The 23,337-nt window shown below is 42.9% G+C and overlaps 1 protein-coding gene across 1 annotated transcript; it reads right to left on the bottom strand.

The window, feature by feature from the left end:
- Positions 1 to 5,208: 5,208 nt before the first annotated feature.
- GAS1 (growth arrest specific 1) lies at positions 5,209 to 8,467 on the bottom strand. The gene has a single exon (XM_048850873.2). It carries the CDS (start codon positions 7,570 to 7,572, stop codon positions 6,619 to 6,621), a length of 954 nt encoding a protein of 317 aa, XP_048706830.2. The 5' UTR covers positions 7,573 to 8,467; the 3' UTR covers positions 5,209 to 6,618.
- Positions 8,468 to 23,337: the final 14,870 nt, after the last annotated feature.

Here is a 23,337-nt window from a genome sequence, read left to right as displayed (position 1 = left end):
CTGTCTCCAAAATCCTGGAGTGAAGGGTTAGCTCTCACTGCCTTCATTTCCTCTCCTCCTAATCTCTTGCTGATACTCTCCAATCTGGTTTCTGCCCTTTCCCCTCCACTCTAGACATTAATGACCTCTTTCAAGCTAAATGTAAGGAGTGCTTCTCTAGCCTCATCATTCTTAATTGGTCTACAGCTCTTAATACTGTTGATCACTCTCTCCTCCTCAGACCTTTCCCTTGGCTTCTGCAGCACTGTTTTCTCTTATCTTCTACTTTATCAACCATTCTTTCAAAATCTCCTTTAATAGTCAATCTCCTCTCCTACCTGGTACTGTCCCTCCAAGTTCTGTTATTGATTCCCTATTCATTGCTGCACTCTTTTCCAGTAATTTATCTCTTCCCATTGTCTTCAACCATCACCATCTCTGCTTCAATCTAATTACTCATTCAGTCTAATTACTCATTACTCTTAAACCCTTTGGCCAGTTTCACATCTCTAGCTGCCTCTATGGCACATCTTGGATTTCTAGATGCCATTTCAAAATTATTCTCTCCAAAACTGAACTTGTCACCTTTCTTTTTGATCCTTCTCCTTTCTCTGTCTCTACTTGATAACCTCGCTACCCTTCCCATTTCCAAGCCTGTAAAACTACTATTAAATTCTTACCATTTCTTTACTCCCACTTCTCTCCCATCCAATCCCTCGGTGAACTGTATTGCTTCTTTCTCCTTGTCAACAAAATCTGCCCTTGCCTCTCTCTCCAACCCTTATCCATTCATAGGCTATCTCTATTCATATAAGGGCTCCCAAACTCACTTTCCCTTCCTTTAGTCTATTCATAATATCACTATTAAAACTGGCTTCCTCTCCTAACATTCCAGCATCAACTTCTTCACCAAAGCATTATTTGGTTTCCTGTCTCTTACCAGGTCACATTTAAGCACCTTATCTACACCTTCTATCAAGTCCTACTTAATCCTGGCCCAGGTACATCCCTATTCTCATTTGTCCCTAATGCCTCTCTCTCTGTGGTGTATTGAGAGTATCAGGTTAGCTCTATACCATGATGTGTTTATATAATATATCTGTATATAATATATGCAGCTGAGATATCTACCAGCCCTGTAGAATAACATCCATTGGACTCATCATAAAGTCATACATAGAACTTTCATAAACTGTTTTGTCAAAAGTATCTCAACTTGCTTTTAGTCAGGAGGTGTCACTAGCCTTAAGTACCTAAATCATTTCTCCTTACTGGTTGTTAAACCCTTCAGTTCCATTCACACTAAAAGGGGTTTGGAGGTAACCCTCCAAAATATTAGCTGAAAGCTTCCTCAGAAAGCAAATCTTTCCCACATCCTTCCCTGCAGTTCCTCTTTAAGAGGTGTCAGCGTGGCTGAAAGAATGAAGTGGCTCCACATTGTTTGCCTGAACTATTATGTGCTTAACATTTCCATAACAAAAGTGCCACTCGACTTCTCCCCGATTAATGCAGCTCGAGGGCTCTTGTCCTCCTTTAATAAAACATTGTTGAAATCATTTATTTAGAGCCCCTGGTTACTACTGGGAGAATGACCATCTTTGTGCCAAAATATAGTGTATACAGTCCACTATTTTGTAGTAGATCATTCTGTTATTTAAGAAATTGATTAAATGGATGCCTTAGAAAGTATTTATGCAAATAGGGCATTACTTATGTCATTCAGACAGTCAATGTGAGCCTTTTCAACTGTCTACCACGGCCAATGCCGCAAGTCAAATACAGTAACTTTCGACTTTGCTGCTTACAAATCATATAGATTTCTATACCTTTATACCCTTGAACAGACTTGAAATCTCACATAGGAGCACTGATCTTTCCAGTTGGAAATGTTTTGTGCCGCGAGTCTACCTACTTAACTTGTATTTGCATGTGTATTGCAGCGGGGCACTCCGTGAGTGTGGTGTGCAGGGCCAAAAGGATACCGACCGGAATCTCTTTTAGCAGCTCTGAAGAGGCAGGTCCTACAAGTCAGTAGAGCATGTTTTCCATGATTCAAGCTGACGCTATGGTTATATGTTCCAAGTTTGTTCTTGAAAATCTTGGCTTCTTTACAATTTCCCCGCCCCCACCCAACCCAGGGTACTTTAAAAACAACAACAACGACCTGAGACAATATTGCTTTAATACCGAGCTATCTTGCATTGCATCGAGATAGGTTGTTTTCTGTTCTATGCATATATAGTTTGCATACTCTTGCCACCCACGTAGTACACATTTGTTACACATAGGTGTAGGCAATGCATGATCCAATGATCGGATAAGTGTTACATACAGCGTAGGTAGGTCCATTGTAACTATAACCTTGCATGCTTTCCAATGTGAGTGTAAAAATGCTCTGGCCAAAATCAATTATTTCATTTTTTCTTATTATAAATCTTGGTTTCATCATATTTACCGGGATACTTCTGCCTGCCTGCATACATTGGTATATATTGTTTAAAATAAACAGAGACCTTATGTTATGGCTATTGTGATGGTGTACAAAAGCTTTGCTGTGAGCTTGGGTGACCAGTGAAGCTTGAATCTGCCTCTATTTACTGTATGGTCACTGTCAGTTCAATGAACTGCCTCCTTGTTCTCCACCATTGTCCCACACTCCCTTAAACATTTGTCACTGGAGTGCCTCCAAAGACAAATAAACTGTCACCAAGAAATCAAACCTGGTAACTGGGAATAAAAAGGGGGCTGAAGCCACTGGATTATTTTACATGGCATGGAACAGAGTTCCTTCTCTCCCCGGAAGAGATTGCTAGGAATGGGCCAAGACAAGGAGCATTTTCAAACATCTAGAAAATCAGGGCCTCCTTTCCTAGGGAAAATCCCCTCTCAATCAGGGAAACTGACGTCCTTTCTTCTTCTAGTGATGCCCACAGCGCTCCCCTGAGAAATTCGAAAACTTCCGACCTTCCCTGTCTCTGAATTTAAAATATGACAGACGTTCACCCTGTATAATCACGCAGCATGGGGATACAGGCCAATACACTCCGGGTAGCTGATTCATTCTGGCAGGAGCATTCGCTCTGATAACCCAACTTACTTTTATTATTTTTTCATAAGGCGAAGACCACAGGATGCAGCGCGTATGGCTGTGCTTCGTGTACCACTATTTAAATTAAAAGGAGCCACCGATCAGTGTACACTTTCTACAGGGAAGGAAGCATAAAGACTCGTGTCCTCCCTCCACAGTGGTGCTCAGTGTTGATTTATTCCAGGCAGATGCTTTTGACAGGGGCCTATAAAATCAAGTCTTGAGTTTATTGTAGCAGTTAATTATCAGTCCTTTTCTAGTGCTAATGCCTTTACTCCTTACTGAGGAAAAACAGAGGCTTTTAGTGGGACTTAATTTTTTCACTTAAAACGAGTCAAAATAGTCTGAATGGACACAGAAAGTTGATTAACTGAAAATATGTTTAAGAATATCCCTTCAAGGACTGGGGAGAATATTTAAAATCATACCTACAGGATTGCAAACTCAGCATTTTTGTAAAGCAAGCTGACTCCATTTACAAGTCTCTCCCAACTCCTCTTTGTTCTCTTCCTAAAGAAACAACCTTTTCAGCTTTATTTTAACAATAAGTTTACTCAACCGTTCAGGTGACTTTAAAAAAAAAAACCACCCGAATTTAGCTCATAGCCACACACAATACTCAGGCTTGGTCGGCATCACAACTATTTTGGAGGTGTGGTTTTTTTTTTTTTTTAATGCTTGTGTGTGAATATCAGTTCAATTGTTAATGAAATTAAGCAAAACCATCTGAACTAAAGAAATGACCCCCCCCAAAAAAGTATCTAAAATAACTGATCCTAGAAACGGGGATTTATAATTGTGTTATTTGACTTAACAGACAGATGTGCTTTCAGAGGGGTGGGTAGCCGTGTTCGTCTGTATCAGCAAAAAGAACGTGGAGCCCTTGTGGCACCTTAGAGACTAACAAATTTATTTGGGCATAAGCTTTCGTGGGCTAAAACCCTGGCTAAAACCCACTTCATTAGGGCTTTAGCCAGGGTTTTAGCCCACGAAAGCTTATGCCCAAATAAATTTGTTAGTCTCTAAGGTGCCACAAGGACTCCTCGTTGTTTAGACAGATGTGCGTTTATCTTCTCCCAAGATCTGTTAAGATGAAAAAGACACTATTTTGCTAATCTGTCGCCCCCTCAGTCAAAGTTTATTTGTGGTGGCTTTTAAACTTCTGTCTTGCCTTCCAATCACCGTATTTAAAACTAAAAGCTTTAAATAAACAGCTTGAATAGAAGATAAACAAACTTTTTTTTTTTTTTTTTTGCAAGTGCCTAGCTTGGCGCGGTTCAAACTCAAATCCCTAGAGGACCAAGCTCCCTCCTTTGTGTTAATGTTTAAAAGATTTTCCAATGCCGGAGTTTATTCCTACTGCAAACATTTCTATTTACAAGGTCAAGTGTATCAGCACTCGACACAGCTTAAGAGTCTAATTATTTATCTAAGGGCGTTTGAGTGTAGATCAGTAGCTCTGGCAGAAAACCAGGCTTCAGCCCAATGCAAAACAACTCCAAAGAACAGTATTACAAGTTCTGGTAATTGTTTATCACCCCAGTTTGTTGACTTTTGCACTCTTCACTGTGGACAAAGGCGAATTGACTTGCAAACTTTCATTAATTTTGTTGCAAATGCCAACAATCTACTGTATACAATCTAAATATTTCTGAAAGTTGCTTGAGACACTGTATGTGTGGCAAGATATTTGCATGTATATGAAATTCTTGCAGCATCAGTGGGAATACCATCCTCCATTTCATAAGGAAAGAGCTGCTCTCTTGATAATTCTATACACATATAGGAGCAGAGTCCTTGGAAGACAAACTGAGCATTGCTTTACACAGCTCTGCACTGGTATGTTACCATGCCAACACATACAAAAATCAACCACATGCTTTGAAGGTAGTATTTTCTAAGTCCTGTTTACTACTTATGTCCAATTATTCATTAAAGTAAGAGCAACAGTAACTGACATCTATTTAAAGTACCATAGAGAGATACTGAGTTTTTATTTATTATTTATCCTTCCTCCCCTGTTCCCCCAAACAGGACTGACAATTCACTCAATAGCAATGTCTCTGGACATCATCATGCATCCATATTTAAAACTCTTCCTTTACTAATTTACACATTTAAGAAATACACAAAGCCATAGATATTTAAAACATAGGATCTTTTATGCCTTCTATAAAAATACCTTAAGGCAGCTCGGAAATGCATTTATACAATTCTACAGTGTTCATAAAGTCTCTTAAAATAAGAAAGTTAACTTCAAAACTATAAAATACACTGTACATTTGATGTTCTGCAGAACAGTTCACTGAGTTATTGTTGCTTGTATCCCTTTACACATAAAATGAAATCTGTATCTTTCCAGAAAAGAACAGCAAATGCAATTATCTGGCAAATAGGATGTAACTTTAAAACTTTAATTTTTTTTAAATAAATTATTCCCCAAGCATACAATTTATAAAATTCTATATACAAAGTAGTGTGACTGGTAACAAACCCCAGTTTTAAATACATTTTATATAAGATTTACCAGAGGTCAGCACCCTGATATGGCTAGACACAATATAACTTTTCAGAATATTTGTACATACAAGTTCTTGAGTTTAAAAAGTGTCTTTCGAAGATGGCAGTGCAGAGCTCCTTTAAGACAAAAGTTGCATTGTTCAGTGCAGCCAACAATTCTGAAAAATCTGCATTTTTTCTGGTTAGGTTGAAGAAAAAGATATGTTTGCTAGCAAGCATTTGTTATGGGGACAGTGAATGTGAGGGGAGGCTGAGATCCCATCGATTTGTTCCAAACTTTTCACCCCCTCCAGTTAATTAAAGGCAATTGAAACCTAATCCTCTTTCAGGCATCACTGTGAATATTTTGAATGGTGATACGGAGAAGGGTACTTGAATTTGAGTTGTTGGCTACTTATAACCAGTAAGGCAGTTGTTTTGGCAGCAAGTTCGGGTTTCCCACCTCTCTCTCACACCCTCATGTGGAATACTAACAACTATTAGCACCTTACTGTTTGTTTTTTGTTTTGGTGGGATGGTAATGGACCTACAGTAGCTTTGCTAACGGTTCCTCTTCTTAACTCATTGGCTTGCTGCTAACAACAAGCCGGGGTGTGGAACAAATTGCATAGTGCACGCTAAACGCAAGCCAAACCACACCACGGCCCTGGACGCCTCCCTCCGTCCATCTCTCTCTCCATCTCCTTAGCACCCGTGCAGAACACAGGGGCCGGTTTACAAGGCCAATAAACTGCTATCGTCGCCATCAAAATGATTTTAACTGGTGGCGGGGGGTGGTGTTTGCGGGGGGGGGGGGAGGGGGAGGACAGTGCCTAAGATAAATGTCCAGGCAGGTGCTGGCGAGAGGGTGTGCAGAGAAGTATTGCGGGAGGTGGGGAGGGAGAGAGAGGCCGTGTCCGGATAAACGACCATGGAGATGGGGGAGGGGAGTGTCCCCCTAAATAATCCCAGGGGGCACGTCTGGGACCGGGGATCCCCCCACGTGTCCCAAGCGCCGCGCGCCAGCCCTGAAGCAAATGGGGACTCGGCGGCTACAGCAGCAGCAGCAAAATGGAGGCCAGCGCGGTCCAGGCCGCTGGGGCGGGCGCGCGGCCGGCGCTGTTGGCCGGCGCGGAGAAGCCGGGCTGGGGGCCGGGCTCGTCCGGCTCGTCCCGCCCCCGCGGGCTGGGCTCGTCCTCGTACTCGTCCTCGTAGTAATCCTCCGGGCCCCCGTCCGAGCCGCCGCTGCTGCCGGCGCCGTTGCCGCCCGCCTCGGCCCCGAAGCAGAGGCGGGCCATGTTCTCCTTCATTGTCTCGCAGATGGGCCGCTCCAGCCCGTCGCAGACGCAGTCGTTGAGCGGCACGGCCTTGGGCACGGCCAGCATGTCCTCGATCACGGCCCGGCACTCCTCGGTGCAGCGCAGCCCGTTGAAGAGCTTGCCGCAGGACACCATGTAGCGGCCCAGCGCCGCGCTGCAGCGGCTGTCCCAGTCGCAGCGCCGCCGGGCCTCGGTGCAGCCCATCACCCCGCCGCCGCCGCCGCCGCCCGCCGCGGCCCCGCCGCCGCCGCCGCTGGTGCGGGGCAGGCAGGGCTCGATGGCGCGCTTGGTGGCCCAGCAGGTCTCATCCTGCGCGCAGTCGCAGTCCTCCAGCGCCGGGCCCCGCCGCGTGTGGTTGAGCTGGATCAGGGCCGCGATGCAGTGGCTCGGGCACCGCCGCCGGGAGGAGGAGGAGGCGGCGGCGGCGGCCCCCGCGCTGCCGGCCGGGTGCTGCTGCAGGAGCACCGGGGCGCACGCCTCGGCGTACTGGCTGTACGCGTAGCTGCACTCGGGCTCCCCCTGACACTGCAGCACCGCCTGCCAGCAGATCAGCCTCCGGCCGTGCACCCGCGGGGGGCACACCGCGCCCAGCACCACCGTCAGCCACAGCCAGGCGCCCGGCAACAGCCACCGGCGGCCGCCGCCGCCGCCTCCTCCTCCATGCACAGCGGGCGAACCTACCACCATTGCGGGCGGCGGCGGCTGCGAGAGGGTCGATGGGGGGAGGAGGAGGAGGAGCAGCTGCCCGTGGAAAAGTTTGCAAAACTCCTGCCAGCTGTGTGCATGAGGCTTCCCCTCATCAATCCATCCACGCGGCCCCTCCGCGGCTGGAACAGCGGGCTGCAGTACAACCCCCACCCCCCGGTCCCGGGCTGCTGTTGCCGCAAGAGTTCCCTTAGATAATCAGTGCAACTGGGGGCTGGGAGGAGAGCGGCTCCTGAGTGCACTCGGGGGCTTGCAGGCTTCGCCGGGGGAGCTCATGGTGCTGTCCTGCTTCTCATGCAGATCCCTTTCTTTCCTCTTTGCACAAAATAAATGCCCAGCTGCTGCTGCTGCTTCGGGAGCTTTCAACTCTGCGCTCTCAGCATCTCCGCACATGCCAGCCGCACACACCGCTCCGATCCCATTCACGGTCCCGGCTCCGCTCGCTTATACTGTTGCACTTTCGGGAAGCCGGGGAAAGAAATCCCCTTTTTGGCAAGAAAATTGAGAACGGGAAAAAATAGCTGGCTCAGGATCTCCCTTTTCTTTCTGTCTCTGCGGTTGATGCTGCTTCTGTTGTCAACAAGCTCGCAAGCTGCTCTGCTCTGTGGAGCTTTTTTCCTTGGAAGGCTTTAAATACAAAAGTGGCCTCCGAGCAGCAGCAACGTGCTCTGATGAAGCCTCATTATGCATGCATGGCAAAGCAAACAAACAAAACAATTAGCAACGCTTCTTCTCCTTTTACACATGCCCCCAGCCTGCGCTCTCTCGCGCTAGTCGCTCTTTCTCTTTTTCTCCACTTTTCTCCCTTTGCTCGGCCCCCTTTCCCTGCTTTTCGACTTACTATTGGTCCAGCCTGTTGTTGAAACTTTTTTTTTCTTTACGATCTACGGGAGAAAGGGGGGCTGGCGGGCAGCTCACATTCAAAGCTTGAAAGGAAAGGCTTAACGAGATTGACAGCAGCCCCCGAGGAGCCCCTCCTACTGTTAAGGAGGCGCCCACAGTTACTGCTATACAACAACACAGCTTTTCAAGGAGAAACTTTGCAGCTGTTTGCATCAAGCAAAGCTTTGCACCCATCTCTGTTTTCCAGCGGTCACAAAGCAGCGTTTGGTTTACAGAAGTTACCTGAGATGTAACATCATGGCATACGTTATTAAAAGATGCTGTAAAATAAATTTCATTATAAATTTTACTGATAGAAGTCCAAACAATTATAGATTTATTATATATCAAATATGCCATTATATACCAATATATATAAACAAACAGAAAGGGCTTTTGCATCATTTGTTGATCCCGTTTTGCCCCTTGCAATGGGAGTAAGAATTCTTCCTGCGAGGAATGTAGGCTCGGTCTCATACTGAACCAAACTGTTCATTTAAGATCGGTGCAATGCTACTGACTTCAATGGGCGTTTCAGAGTAGCAGCCCTGTTAGTCTGTATTCGCAAAAAGAAAAGGGGGACTTGTGGCACCTTAGAGACTTTCTACAGCTCACTTCATCAGATGCTCAGATAAATTTGTTAGTCTCTAAGGTGCCACAAGTACTCCTTTTCTTTTTTCAATGGGAGTGTATCGATATATTGAGAACAGAATTTGGTCCATTAATGCTACTTCTCTGAACATCAAGACTGCAGTACTTAAGCATGACCACTTGTCATTTCACCGTTTTTCACTTCTTTTGCCTTTAAACAAATTCAAATTATATATTTGCATGAAGATTTTCTCTAGGGAGTCAATGCATGGAACTACCAGGATTTAGAAAAAAAAACCCTATTCTCTAATATACATTATTTATAATAGATTTTGCAAATAGAACACTGAAATATGATTCCCAATGTCTGAAATGATTATTTGAATTCTTTATTGGGATCTATGAGCTCTTAAAAGTTGCCTGAAATTTATTAATTGCGATAAAAAAAATCAGTTTTGATTGAAAGAAAAAGACTCGTTGTGGATGCATTAAAATTCTCATTACATTCTTAATTCTTCTTCCTTTGTTTAAAAGAAAATATAAGGTTAAAATAACAAATATAATATAAAATGTTCAGAACAGCATAAGCTGTACATTGCAGAGTTGGTGATAGTGCATTTGTAGATGTTTCTTTTAATTTTGGTGCTACCTTAATTCCAGAGCAACATGGGCTTTGACCACAAGAGGCATCAGTGTCTGCTGCCTGTCAAAAACTGGCGCTTTTTTCATCGTGAAACTATCAACTCCATCTGTCACAAAAATTAGGACTAAATCTACTTTCCAGAACCAAAGGGAGCTTGGGTTTCTATCCTACGTGGATTGCTGTCTTTCTGCAATTGTATGCAAGGTGTAATAGAAATGCCATACAATTAGAAATCAATATGATTGATTGTGTTGCAAAACATTCCTCAACATTTGCTCCATTGTGATCAGTTTTACGCTTGGTTTGTTTCTCCAGTGCAGCCGTGCTCGTTCTACTGCTGCTATACAAGCAGAACTTATGCTTGCTTGCTTGCTTGTTTTTTAAAGCAATGAGAAAATAAAGCTAAAAATTTGCTGTCAACCAAACTGAGGTATCAAATGTAATCGCTGTTCTATGTATTTGTCTTAAACATCCCTTTAATGGTGGTGGTATTTGTTGTGGTTAATTCCCTCTAGTGTTTGCCCCTCCACAGTAGTGAACATACCACACACTGGGCAGGTCTAGTCTATGCATTTCTTCAACAGTATGTTCGCTATTGAACTTCAGCCACTCAGAGAGAGCCTCTGCAAGGCCCATTATGCCAAAAACCTAGTGGTATTCCTGCATAAAGGTGAGTGGGGCAGATCACAAATTGAGCTACTGAGCCAGGGGGTTCTTTACCACTTGTCTGCCAAGGAGGTACATTCATGTCTGCCCCAAACATACAGTTGCAGAGGGAGTTATAGGAGTGTGAGAGTTTCAGGCCCACAGCCATGAGCTGAATGAACCCTGGACTACACTACAGACTTATGTTGGTATAACTGCGTCTCTTAGGGGTGTGGATTTTCCACTCCCCTTTGCGACATAGTTATACCAGCCAAACTCCTAGTGTAGATAGCACTATGTCAATAGGAGGCCTTCTCCCATTGACATAGCTACCACCTCTCAGGAGCTACCAAAGGGAGAAGCTGTCCTGTCAGCGTAGGAAGCATTTTCACTAAGTTCTACCGTGGCGCAGCTGCAGCGCTGTAAGTGTAGACAGGCCCGAGAGAGGGGCCACTGAATCCACAATTACACAGATTTGCAAACTTTCACGCAGGGGATACAGAAAATCCTATTCTAGCCCAAGGACTGAGATAATAGATGTTACTTTTGATCTTCCTGGCTCCAGGCCTTGGGTTTGCGGGCTGACTTGTGTCTTCCTCACAACCCATGTTTTGATCTCCAAAACTCATTTGCTCCAACTATTTCACTCTCTGAGTAGCAAGCAGAAAAAGCAATTAATTTAATTTAATTTAATTGCTAAATAAATGTATCTTGCAAAGAATGAAAAAAAATTGTCTCTAGGACCTGTTAGTAGGGGGAATAGAGGAGCTTTCACCACAATCCCCAGACTCTCTCTTGACTGGGAGCTGAACATTCTGATTCTTCCTGAAGCCAGATTAGGGGCAGAGGATGGGCCAGAGTCCATTATGTTGGCGATCATTTTCATTTTAGGTGTTAGGTAAAACATTCTTGCAGGGCATGAAGCATTAGGTTTTTAATGTTGGATGGGATTTGCAAAAGCACCTAACTGACCTAGGAATGCAAGTCCCATAATAATAATTATAGTAAATGTGGACTTTTATCAAAGTTTATTAACAATAATTTCATACCGTAAGAGCGTACAAAAATAGGTCCTGAAAATATGTGGCCGTATCCATTTATACATGCAAAAATAGCATTTGAGCATTCAAAATAGGTAACTGGGTGTGCTATCTGTTTGTGCACACAAAGTAGCATTTGCTCAGGTTTTTATGCCCTCAGTTTTAGTAAAGAAATTAACAAAAACAAGGGTCTAAAAAAATGTTTGAGAAGCAGACTTTTTTTTTTTTTAGGGCCAAATTCTGTTACCAAGTATAACCACTCTCCAAGTATAACAGCTGCCAGAGTGGTCAGGAATGGGAACACATTGTTCTCTCTTGGAGGAAGGAAATCTTCCTCATGCGGTACAGGGTCTAGGGAGACCACTCTTTGGAATCCCGCTTATGAGTTCAAGTTTTCCGGCAGCTGACCTGTTTTTGTCATGTCTAATTTTAGGTTTCTGAAATCGAATAGTTCTAGAAATAAACAAGAATGCAACTCTTATTCTGCATTCCCATTTTCAAAGCATCCTATATAGACCTTTAATTACCTTTGCTGGCTGTATAAGTTGAAAAATAAAGGCCAAATGGTTTTAAAAATTTGGAAGTCTGCTATGTTTTCTGTGTATTGCCCTTTCCTGGACTGGCAGTTTATGCAGTTCTTTACACTAGTTGTCTATATGGGCATCATTGGAAGATCATCTTGGCTGTGAGGAAGGCCAGTGTATCATAGCTATGTATTGACAAACATTCATGCGCACGTTTTTATTTTCTTTAGTCTTGCTGTCTTTTACTATCTTTCCTAGGGCATCTCTTTTTCCAACTCTTTTCTCATCCTTAAATTTTTGTCACTTTTTCCCATATTTACATTTTGGGTGTGTTCAGACAATAAACAAAAAAACCACACACACAAAGGAGACAACATTACAATTCAGCAGTTCACATTCACATGTAATCGAAAAATACATGTATATCTGGTTAATGCGTCCCAGGTAATTCCTAGGCAAATTTGGATTATATTAGTGGATTATTTTGCCTTTTCTGCATTTCAGCGGATTTAAAACTGCCATTGTAAAATAGCTGGGATGAACACTGTGAATAAATTAGCTGACTAAGTTTACTGTTCTGGAGCCCAATAATGTTAATGAAATCTGTGTTTGGCTGCAGATGATCATAGATTCACAGAAATGTATGCCTGGATGGGACCTCAAGAGGTCACCTAGTCCCGTGTTTCTCAACAACCAATCCGTGGACTGGCGCCGTCGCTGAGACCGGACACAGTTTAGGAAGGCAGCAAGCTGGTCCCTGGTATCAAAAAGGTTGAGAACACTGATCTAGTCCATTTCTCCTTCCCGATCATCCCTGACATGTTTGTCTAACCTCTTAAAAATCTCCAGTGATAGGGATTCTACAACCTCCCAAGGTAACTAACTTATTCCAGTGCTTAACTCTCTCTCCATCCTGTGCTGAAAGGTGGCTCAAACATCTTGTGGCAGTGAATTCCACCTTCCACAACACCCAATAAAAAGCTCTCTATGGATGTTGGTGCTGTGATGGCAGGGGTTGAATTGGGCAGGGAGAATTTAGTAGTAGTTTTCAACACTCCAGCTAGAGACTGAGGACCACCCACTTGAGATGCCTAAATCAGATGCCACGCACGGTAGCTTCGGCAGATGTTCATAAATATAGCAATGCATACTCAGCTGGCCTCATTGGATTTGGCTGCCCTCAATGTGGCATGGATAATCTCTGGGTTCTTCAGCTGAGTGGTATTCAGATACAGCCTGGGTACTATTGAGTGCCACAGACTTAGCTCAATGAGACTCTGATGCCTAGTTTGACCCCGCTGGGCCTCCAGTCACTGAGGATCAGATTCTCTGGACTTCTCAGTCTTGGCTCTCCCTTAGTGGGTCTCAGGTGCTCTGCTAGGCTCCTGGGGTTTTGCTTCTCTTCAGTGGGGCTCAGATACCTGTGCAAACTCTGCTTCTCGCCTTTGGCTTGTTGGCTTCCCAAGTTAGATTGGGGGATGGAGGGGTGGGGGAATTGAAATTCTCCCAAGTGCCACCTATTCATGGCAACAAAATGATCTGTTACTCTCAGTAGAATGTGCACATCCTCGTACTATAATCCTGTCTCTTCTTCCCTTTGATCAGCAGAGAAATAGTTAAAAATGCTGACATTTAAATGATCATATTTGTGAATTAACATCCCACTGAGTGAAAGCTCATGCCTCTTAGAGCTATTGTTTTAGGCTCTGCAGATTCAGCCAGACATCACTGTATCAGTTACACTTGCTTCACATTTTTAAAAGTATCCTTGCAAACAGAGGATTAGATTTGTGGGAGGCCACAATCATTTTTTTAGAGGTTGTAGAGGGGGTTGGGGGAGGATGGGGCTCTGGAGCCCCAGCACCCATCCCCTATTACTCCTCAGCAGCACTACCAGGGTTCCCCAGTTGCTCCAAGGGGAATCCTATACAAGGTAGAGGGCTTCTTCCAGATGCTTTAAGACTTGAGTTATGCTGGAGTACTGGCCTGGTACACAGCTGTCTTAGAATCATGGCAGCAAAAGGCCATCTTTCCTCCTGAGGTGTTTTCCTTGGCGGTACTTGAGGAGTTGGGACCATTCTTTTTTTTCATCACTGTCATCATGGCAAAGGGTGAGCAGATAGATTTTTTGTGTGCAGATTGGTTCATTTTTATGACATTTTTGCAAGGCTTTTTAAAGAAAGTTTAAAATATATTACATACAAATCTTAAATAAGGATTTTTTTCTCCTATGAGTGGATCCTTCAATTTTTAAAATTGTTTAACAATTTCAAAGCTAAATAATGTTCCAGTATATGCATTCATCAGTCAGTATATATCAAACGGGTATACTAAGGGACAGCTAAGGGGTGTATATAATCAGTAACAAACGTACAAACCTGTTATGCGTTAACCCTTAGGAAACTGGCTGATTCCCAGTGATATGATTTCTGCGAACTGTCTGTTTCTAAAGGATTTAAGGGTTGGGACTTTTGACTTTACCGTGCCTTTCCCATCTCACAGAAAGTTGCCCTCCCCATCCTCCAAGTGGTGTTCCCAATGCACCCCAACTCCGCTGCTATCAATTTCCAACTCCCCTGGGAATCAGGAGTGAGGCCAATTGCATCAGCGTCTCAAAGGGCTGGCAGGACACCATTCAGCAGTTGGGGAAGTAGGTGGACTAGTATAATGCAAAAATAGGGGAAACTAGTGAATCAGCCATTAGGAGGTGATCACATTCTGTTGCTTGAAGTATTGGGGTGGTCAAGAAGAGAAATCGAGCAGATTTTATCTTGAGAGGGAGCAGAAAGGATCAGGAGAGTGGGGAGTAGTACTGTTTGGTTTGGAGGAGTTGGAAGGGGGAGGTGATTGTTACTAAGTTTCTCACTGCAGAACATTAAGGATAAGATTCCTGAAAATGCAGTGCTGTAAGGGTTAACGGTGTACAAAAACTATTTTAAAAAACTGTTTCATTTTAAGGTTCTCTTTTAGATTTTCCTTCTTAATTTACAATATTTACTTAGAAATTGATTGGCATCCTCATAAAATTGGAGATTGTTATTTATATATGAAATAGTAAGTATTTTTGAGGGTATTTGCCCAATGCATCCAGTACGGTCAACGTGGAAATATTGCACAATGCTACTTGGACCTCTGCTTTATTGAACTCTCTTCCAATCTAAACTACAAACTAGACCACGCATGTTGTTAAAACAAGTTTAAAAAGAGAGTAGGAATTAAAGCCCTTTTTTGATTGTGACAAGGGTGAAAATAACTGTTAAAGAAGTACATTTCTGGTTACCTGTTAAACCACTTAGAAAAAAGATTTTACAAAAGATGAATTTAAGCCCCACACATTGCCTATATGTAAAAACAATTTCAAACATCACAGTATTAGGGGAGTTATGTTGGACATGTCAATATAAACACACACAAAAACAGCTGGCTGGTTTTTAGGCTGTTCTGATTAGCAGATTTTCCAAAAATTGACAGGAGCAAACTCCCTAAAACGGCGACTAAATGTTATGTTTCATTTTCTGGATGTGCCTCTTTAAAGCCAGTATAACAGAAGTAGGAAGAAATGGGCAAGTCTTGAGTTTCTCAGCCTGATGAGATCTGGGAAGCAAGCATCTTTGTAGATAAAGCAAAGAATTCCCTTCTGTAGAACCACTGTCTCCAGGACAAAAATAAGAGTAGCGGTTTCATTTCTATGGCTTCAGCCAACACTAAGTCTACCACAATAATTGCTTCAACGTATTTATGACCTCAACTATGTTCTGAGTAGGGTTTTAACTAATGTGGTCTCCCATTTCTCTGTTCCCGGAAAATCAACTTTTAGAATAGTAATTTAAGATAGCTATCATGAAAGGTACCACCCAGGGGCATATCCAAAGTCTGTTGAACTTGGTATCCTTGCTTCATCACATAACAGTAAACACACAAAAGTTGTACTAGTTTAACTCAAATTGGCTTTTAAACTAATGTAAACCCAGTCACAGTCCTTGTGTTCTCCTGAGGCACGCACTCCTTTCCGTCTTTCCCAAAGGGGCAGAGAGTGTGTCAGGATATGCAAAACTAAGCTAGCTGGATGCAAGGGAGAACGGATGCTACACTACATGCAGTAACAAGGTGATCAATAGCAGCTGCATTTCTGCATTTTCCAGAACTCCAAAAGATAGGTGCTTGCTGTAGACACAATGACATTGGGGTGGTGTAGCCCCATCCAGGGCTGTGCTTTAATTGCATTACCAAGAAATCAGAGATGGAGAAGACCTATTAGGTCACCTCCTCCATCCCCAGGATTATGTAGTCAGTGCAGGATTATTCCTTGCATTATGTTTTCTGGTGCTTTGTCCAGCTTATTTTTAATGTCCTAAATGAAAAGAGATGGAATTTCCTCCACCACTTTCCTGGGGAGACCATTCTATAGTCCAGTGGATCTCACTGTTAGGAAGCATTATTGATAGTCAGTCCAATTTTTACCTATATTAATTTTGCCTCATTATCCCCAGATATATTTCATCGTTTCACCTTAAATAATTCCTTAGCAATGCCAATGCCTGTGGTATTCTACTAGACACACACATATCCTCTCCAATTCTATACATTGCTGGCTTTCTGCCCCTTGTGTAGTGTCCGCCAGTCAGTGTTAGATCATATGACAGTGTTCGAGACCAAGCAGATTGTGATGAGGTCTCCGGGATACAACCTGGAACTGTGAAATCACTGTGCCCTGCCACAGAGATTAGTCCTATTGGCTCCATCCATTAGGCCATGCTGCCCTGCTGCAGAGGGTGGTCTTAGTGGCTCCAGCTGTTAGGCCACATGACCCTTCCTAGAAGGGTAGCCCGAGTGACTTGGACTGCGGACTCTCATCAAAGGACTGTTGCAATGAGCCCAACTCTTAGGCCACACTGCCCTAGGAGCCAGAGCTGCTACGGTGGCTGGAGAGACCAGGCCACTTGGGACACCCCAGTTCTACTTCAGTTCCCCCACAACCTGGACGGGGTGGACCTGCCCCAAGACAGAATGGAAAAAAGGGTGTTCCGTTCTGTTTGAATAAGTGCCCTCACAGTCCCTTGAATTGTGTGAGTACGACTCCCTTTGAAGTCAATGAGGACTAGCACAGCTGATGGACTAGTTGGGACCGAGTAGTATTGCCTTCACACACTATAAAAGCAGCAAAATTTTTACCACCTCTGTTTTATAGTGTCCCTGCCAATACCACAGCTCTATAATATGGCTCCATCTTGGTAGTTCTGCCAGTGCAGATGTGACTGGGCAGGGTTTCCTTAGCCACTGTTCTGGCAAATATGATCAATGTTCCACCTATATTTCTAGACCTATGTATGGGGCTCCTTATGCATTTTTTTGGCTACCATCATGTACTGCACGCTGGTATTCAGTCTAAGACAAGTTTCCTAGCCACTTCTCTACAAGGCACAACATAGACAAGAAATACAGCAGAACTTAATATTATATGAGAAAATAAAATTTCTGAGTTATATGATGTCCCTTTGCACAAGAATCCTTGATTTAGTTAGAAAAGGTAGACAACTCCTTAGTGGCTACACATCTCAGGAGGCTCAAGTCTGCTTTGCTTGTTAGAGCAAAGGTCTACTGTAAGCTATGCTCAAGAAATTTTTTCATATGGAGAGGAAAACTTTATGGAATGTGAGATTCTGCAACACTTTCAAGCTGTTTCTCTTTGGGGTTGCAAACTAGTTCATTTTGAGAACTCTTTTTCCCCCTACAGACTTAAACTTTTTTGCAGTAGCGTTTCTTGTATTTTGGGAGCATTTTTGTTTTCTATATAAAGAGACAGAGGCTCAAAACGTTAAACTAGCACAAACGAGTGGCCTGGAAACAGGCTGTGTGCATACACACTTGCTGTAGTCATTTTTCATTAACATTTCTTTTTTATTCTATCTCTCTTCCCTTTATCCCAGATACTTATCGCTCTGTCTACTCTCTATTCCACTCCCCACCCCATTTTTGCTCTCTGCCACCTACTTGCTCGCTTGCTCTCTCTTTTTTGGGGGTGGGGTGTGGGGGGGTAGTTCCTTCCAAAACTTGAGAGAGACTTTTTTTTGCAGTATTTGTTTCCATAAGTCATAAATTAGCTTTGATTCTGTTGTGACCCCTTTTATTTGCTTTTCAAGGATGTTCATTGGATAGAAATTTTGTTCACAGAGATGTTTGCAGAAACAAAAGTACTGCAAATCCCCTGTGATGGGTTAGACCCTCTGGGATGTCACCTGGTGTGCTGGGAGGCTGCTGAGTCATTCTATTCTGCCCCCTTTTATCTGGTCTTGCTGGGCTAGGCTCCCCAGCCTTTTCCAGCCAAGCACACAGGCAGGGCTACAACCAGCTGCACAGAGAGACAGAGATCCTCTCTGGGAAGTCTCATCTTAAGGGACTTGCTCCAGCACTCAGATGTCCACCTCCCTTGGAGTGCAGACCCAAAGATATATTTTGAAATTCTCCCCCTCCCTCAACGTGGAGAGAGGTGTGAATACTTCTTACCCACACACCCACAGTTCAAAATTACAGAAACTGGCTTTAATATTAAACAAAACAAATTTTATTAACTATAAAAGGCAGATTTTAAGTGGTAAAAGGGATAACAAACAGAACAAAGCAGATTACTAAGCTAGTTTCACTAAAGAAATTGGTTACAAATAGTATTTCTCACCCTAGATATTGTTGCAGGCAGTTTGCAAAGCTTCTGTGGTTCAGAGTTCCAGTTATATTCCTTTTCAGACTAGGCCCCGTCTCAGTCTGGACTCCCCCATTGCTTTTCCTTTTGAAGTCTTTCTTCTTGGGCAGACAGGCCATGGAAAGGAGGAGTCCTGTTTGCCTTCCTCCCCACCCTTAAGTAGGATTTACATAAGGCGGGAATCCTTTGTTTCCCCCCCTTCCCTTATACTGGAAAGTTACAAGAAGTCCCAGGTAATGTTTAGTATCAGGTGACAAGACTGCCTGACTCTAGGATCACAGCGTCCATGAGTCAGTGGCAGTATGGAGCATCCACAGGAAGGCCAAGCTTTTCACAGTCTCTTGTTCTCGCTGGTGGGCCATCTGCCCTGTCTGGCTTTTCCATTGTTGTACCTGAAGTGTTAGCAGTGGGCATCACCCAAAGTAGCAGAGTTGAAATACAGATACACAGTCAATATTCCTAACTTCCGATACAGAAATGGTACAGGCATACAGATCGGATAATCACATTCAGTAAATCATAACTTTTCCAATGATATCTCACATAAGCCACCTTGCCTGAAGTATATCTCAGTTATGTCATATTCATATCATAAGCATATTTTCATAAAGAATAAGGAATGACATGTCACAGTCCCCACCAGTATGTGACTATTTGCACAAGTTTTTGTACCAGGACTGTTCAGGCAGCCATCTTGAAAGTTCTTTGTGAATTTGGGAGTCATCCAAACAGGGAGCAGAAACAGTACCCTGTGAACAATTGTGGCATGAATAGCAAATTACAATTAGTAAATGCTTGAAACTGAAATCATGGCAAATAGTTGTAAGCATCCCATAGACTGAAATACATTCTCATAAACCATTCATTGAATAATAAACAAATGTGTCAAAATCTATGTCTGTTTGCGGATAATTTGTTAACAGAAAACGGGACTAAATTGTCAAATAAATAGCTTGGTATGAATAGTTCAGGCAGCTCTAGTGCCTCCTAAGTAGAATGTGAACCTAATAATATTAGTGTCTGAGTTGGACTTTTGAACTCATGAAGTTCAAGGAGTTCAAAATTAGGCCGAACCCAGCCCAAGATGGTAGTATATAAACAATTGATGCACAAGATTGAAAACTCTCACTTTGGGCTCAAATCACATCCACTTTTGGGACATCATGGAACACTGGAATGCGTTACCTAGGGAGATGGTAGAATCTCCTTCCTTAGAAGTTTTTAAGGTCAGGCTTGACAAAGCCCTGGCTGGGATGATTTAATTGGGGATTGGTCCTGCTTTGAGCAGGGGGCTGGACTAGATGACCTCCTGAGGTCCCTTCCAACCCTGATATTCTATGATTCTATGATTGATCATTGGAAATATGAACGCTAGATGGGGCGGGGGAGCTGCCTGAGACAAAATTTGTTAGTGGCATTGCAACCAGGCACATGTTGCAGCACCACTTGTTCAAATTTGGCCTGGCCAGCCCGCTGTCATCATGGTAGATGGGAGGCTGGTCCTAACCAGAGCAGCGCAACACCCAGAGGTGGTGAGTTGAACCCAGCTAGACTTGTGACTCTTTGATACAATTTTGGGTCATGACCCTCAAGTTGGGAAACCCTGATGTAGGGAACAGATGGCAAGATATTGGTCAGTAAAAGAAGTCAGGAGGAAGCTGGGAAAGCAAAGAAATGGAGGAAGAATGTTGAGGATGCCGGGTGGAGTAATTGCTCTTCTATCTTGTCTCCTTGTTTTTTAAGGTGTAGTAAAAGATAATTTTAACGATTTCATAGTTTATCTAGGGTTAAAAAACCTTCTGTCTTTTGAATGTTCTAATTATGGAGATAAGCAAAATAAGATGTGTCTTGCAGATATCAAAATAATTTTATTTTAATATTTATGTTAAATGCTGAAAACACTTATTCTTTTGATACATTCATGATTTTTGGATCCAGCATTGTCCAAGGAGTGTTCAAATCCACAGGATATTTGTGAGAGTAAGAGTATGCATTTGGAGCTCTGCATTAACTCTAAAATATTCATATATTCAGGCAACTCCTTGCTTGGTACACATCTGACTGGGCTCAAGAAGAGCACAAATTATTCCTTCTGAAGCCAATAGTTATTTATGGTCACCAAGAGTGCAATTCAATCCTGTGCAGAGAGCCAGCCTGGGGGTGTTTAAATTGGACTTTAGAAGTGCATAAGCCTTGTGGAACAGGTGTGCATTGCAGCTGGGAGGTTTGCTTCCCAGCCTGGGTAGAAAGACTTGTGCTAGCTCTACTCAGGCCAGTGCGCTAAAAATAGCAGTATGGATGTTGCAGCATTGGTGGTGGCTCAGGATAGCCACCCAAGTCTGAGCTTGCCCCACCCCTAGGTGTGAACTTGGGGGGGCTAGCCTGAGCCTTTGCCCGTGCTGCAATGTCCACACTGATACTTTAAAAGTACTAGCTGGAGCAGAGCTAGCACAAGTCTATCCACCCACACTGGGAATCAAACGTCCCAGCTGCAGTGCCACAAGGCCTATGCACTACTGGAGTCCAATTTAATCACCCCAAACTGGGCTTCAGTGAACCTGACAGGATTCATGACCTTTGTGATGGTCCTCCGCACTGGGGTGAATTGTCACTCAAGGGGCAGATCTTGATCCCTGAGCAAAGCTTTGTGCATGGAACCTACAGAGGGACAATGAGAAAGCAGATTCTTCCTCCCCAACCTGGGGCAGCAGAGTGACAGCCGCAATACAGCTGTTCTGTGGCTGCTGAAAAAGCAGGCTGCAGGAACACCTGCACCTATGTGTTATGTGAGTTATGGCCAGTGGATCCCCATAGTTATAGAGCTATTGCTCATGCCCCGGCAACTTCCTTGGGCTGCTCTACCCAATACCCTCTTGTTCTGCTATAGAGTGTGCCAATCTGTGCCAAACTCCATATCAATTTCCCCCAGAACTCCTAGTAAGTGGTTGAGTTAAGGAAGTATTGATTACTGAAGCTGATCTTTATTTTGCATAAAGCACAAATCAATAAGACTGTTTTTCTCCCAGGCAAACTGATCAGAACATTTAATTGTTTATGATGCAAAAGCTAGTTTATGTAATAAACATTTTAGTGCACAAGATAATTATATAATTGGAAATAGGATCATGTACGGTATCTTGTTATGTCCTGTTTTGTAATGATAAAAAATTGACATCTCTGAAAAGAATATATAGGTACATAATAGGTGTGTGTTGTGTCTAATGAGCTGAGGAGACCTTGGAAGAAACAGTTCTTTCCCTCTCCCCTCTTTGCTGCCAGGCATAGTCATCTATTACTGGCCCTGACTAATAATGGATTACTATGTCCACCATAATCTGGTCATATCTTAAAAACAAATTCTTGTCTTGGATAATGTAGAATTAGTGCACATATTTGGGGCCAGATTTTGATCTCATTCTGATGCAAATCAGGCATAACTTCACTGATTTTCACTGAGATTCTCCAGTCATCCTATTATGATTTTTAATACCACATAGTCTTTAATCCTTTTTTTGAGGTTATAAAGACATGTCTCCATATCAGGTTCTACTGCAGAACATTCAGGCAGTCATACTGTTTCTTTCTCATTTTATGCTTTTTATAATTATAACAGAATAACATGCTTGGGGCACCTTTCATTTTGTCATACAAGAGGCTAATAAACCATTACAGGTATTTTTTTACAACATGGTGAGTGTTATTTTGCAATGTTTCATTAGCCACAAATCCACAAGTCACTTTCAAGAATTCCAGATGCCATATTGAGGGTATTTTTGCAGCTGTTCTGTGGGAAATCATGAAAGCATTACTCCCTTCAAGGGAAGGGGGAAAAAAAGATCTTTGGATATATCAGTCCTTTCTACAGTATTTTATAGCAGCAGTGAAGAAGAATCATCTCAGATACAGCTGTACACTGTATCTGTACATATGCCTGTGGATAATTCAAATATCATATCGCTTGTAAAATATTTTGGCTGCAGTGTTGGAGGAAGTCACCTCCTTTGAATGGATATAATATGCTCCAAGGTAAAATAGTTTGAACGGCTGTTCACTTAATAAAATCATGCCTAAAGCAATGCTATCTTGTGACGATTATGCTGCATTTCTCGAGTTGACTTATAAATTGAATTCACTGCCATCTTTATGTACTGAAGAACATCTTGAAAAAATCAAGCTACAAATAATGACTGTTTTCTAAAGGTCAAAGAAATTGAAGGGGAGGGGATGGAGTCTGTTTTGAAAAAAATACTCCGGAAGCCCTGAATATTTATATACTGATATCATCTATAGACCTCCAGGGTGTTTCAGAGCACAGACAGCTATAGCTTTTAATAAAAATCTGAACTGGATTTCATTTCTCATTTCTGATGGGGAAAAAAAATCACAATCTGCAGTCTTCATTGCCTGACTCGTATTCCCTTGTTTGAATTTTAACAGTTAATGTTTGGTCCTTTTCCAGAAGGACATTTTGTCCTTTGTGTTTTCTGTCCATTGTAAAAGCAAAACTAGGATTTGGGAGGTAGAACTGCCAAGATCTGTTTGTCAGAAGCTCATACACTAAGTTTACCATTGGTATATCATGTGCAACCCTAAGAGAGCTAAGGATGTTTAGCTTGGTATAGTGATGACTAAGTGGGGGTGGAGAGAGGGGACATAATAACTGTCTGCAAATATTGGAAAGGTTGGATTCTCAGGTGGTGCAAATCAGTGTAGCTCCATTGACTT

The sequence above is a fragment of the Caretta caretta genome, chromosome 5 (assembly GCF_965140235.1).
Source record: "Caretta caretta isolate rCarCar2 chromosome 5, rCarCar1.hap1, whole genome shotgun sequence".
In the NCBI taxonomy this organism is placed as follows: domain Eukaryota; kingdom Metazoa; phylum Chordata; order Testudines; family Cheloniidae; genus Caretta; species Caretta caretta.
The sequence above is the reverse complement of the archived record's forward strand: the minus strand, read 5'-3'. Positions and strand labels throughout refer to the sequence as shown.

Excerpts from the sequence above, each read along its gene's own strand:
- GAS1 (XM_048850873.2), bottom strand. The coding sequence starts at position 7,572 with ATGGTGGTAGGTTCGCCCGCTGTGCATGGAGGAGGAGGCGGCGGCGGC.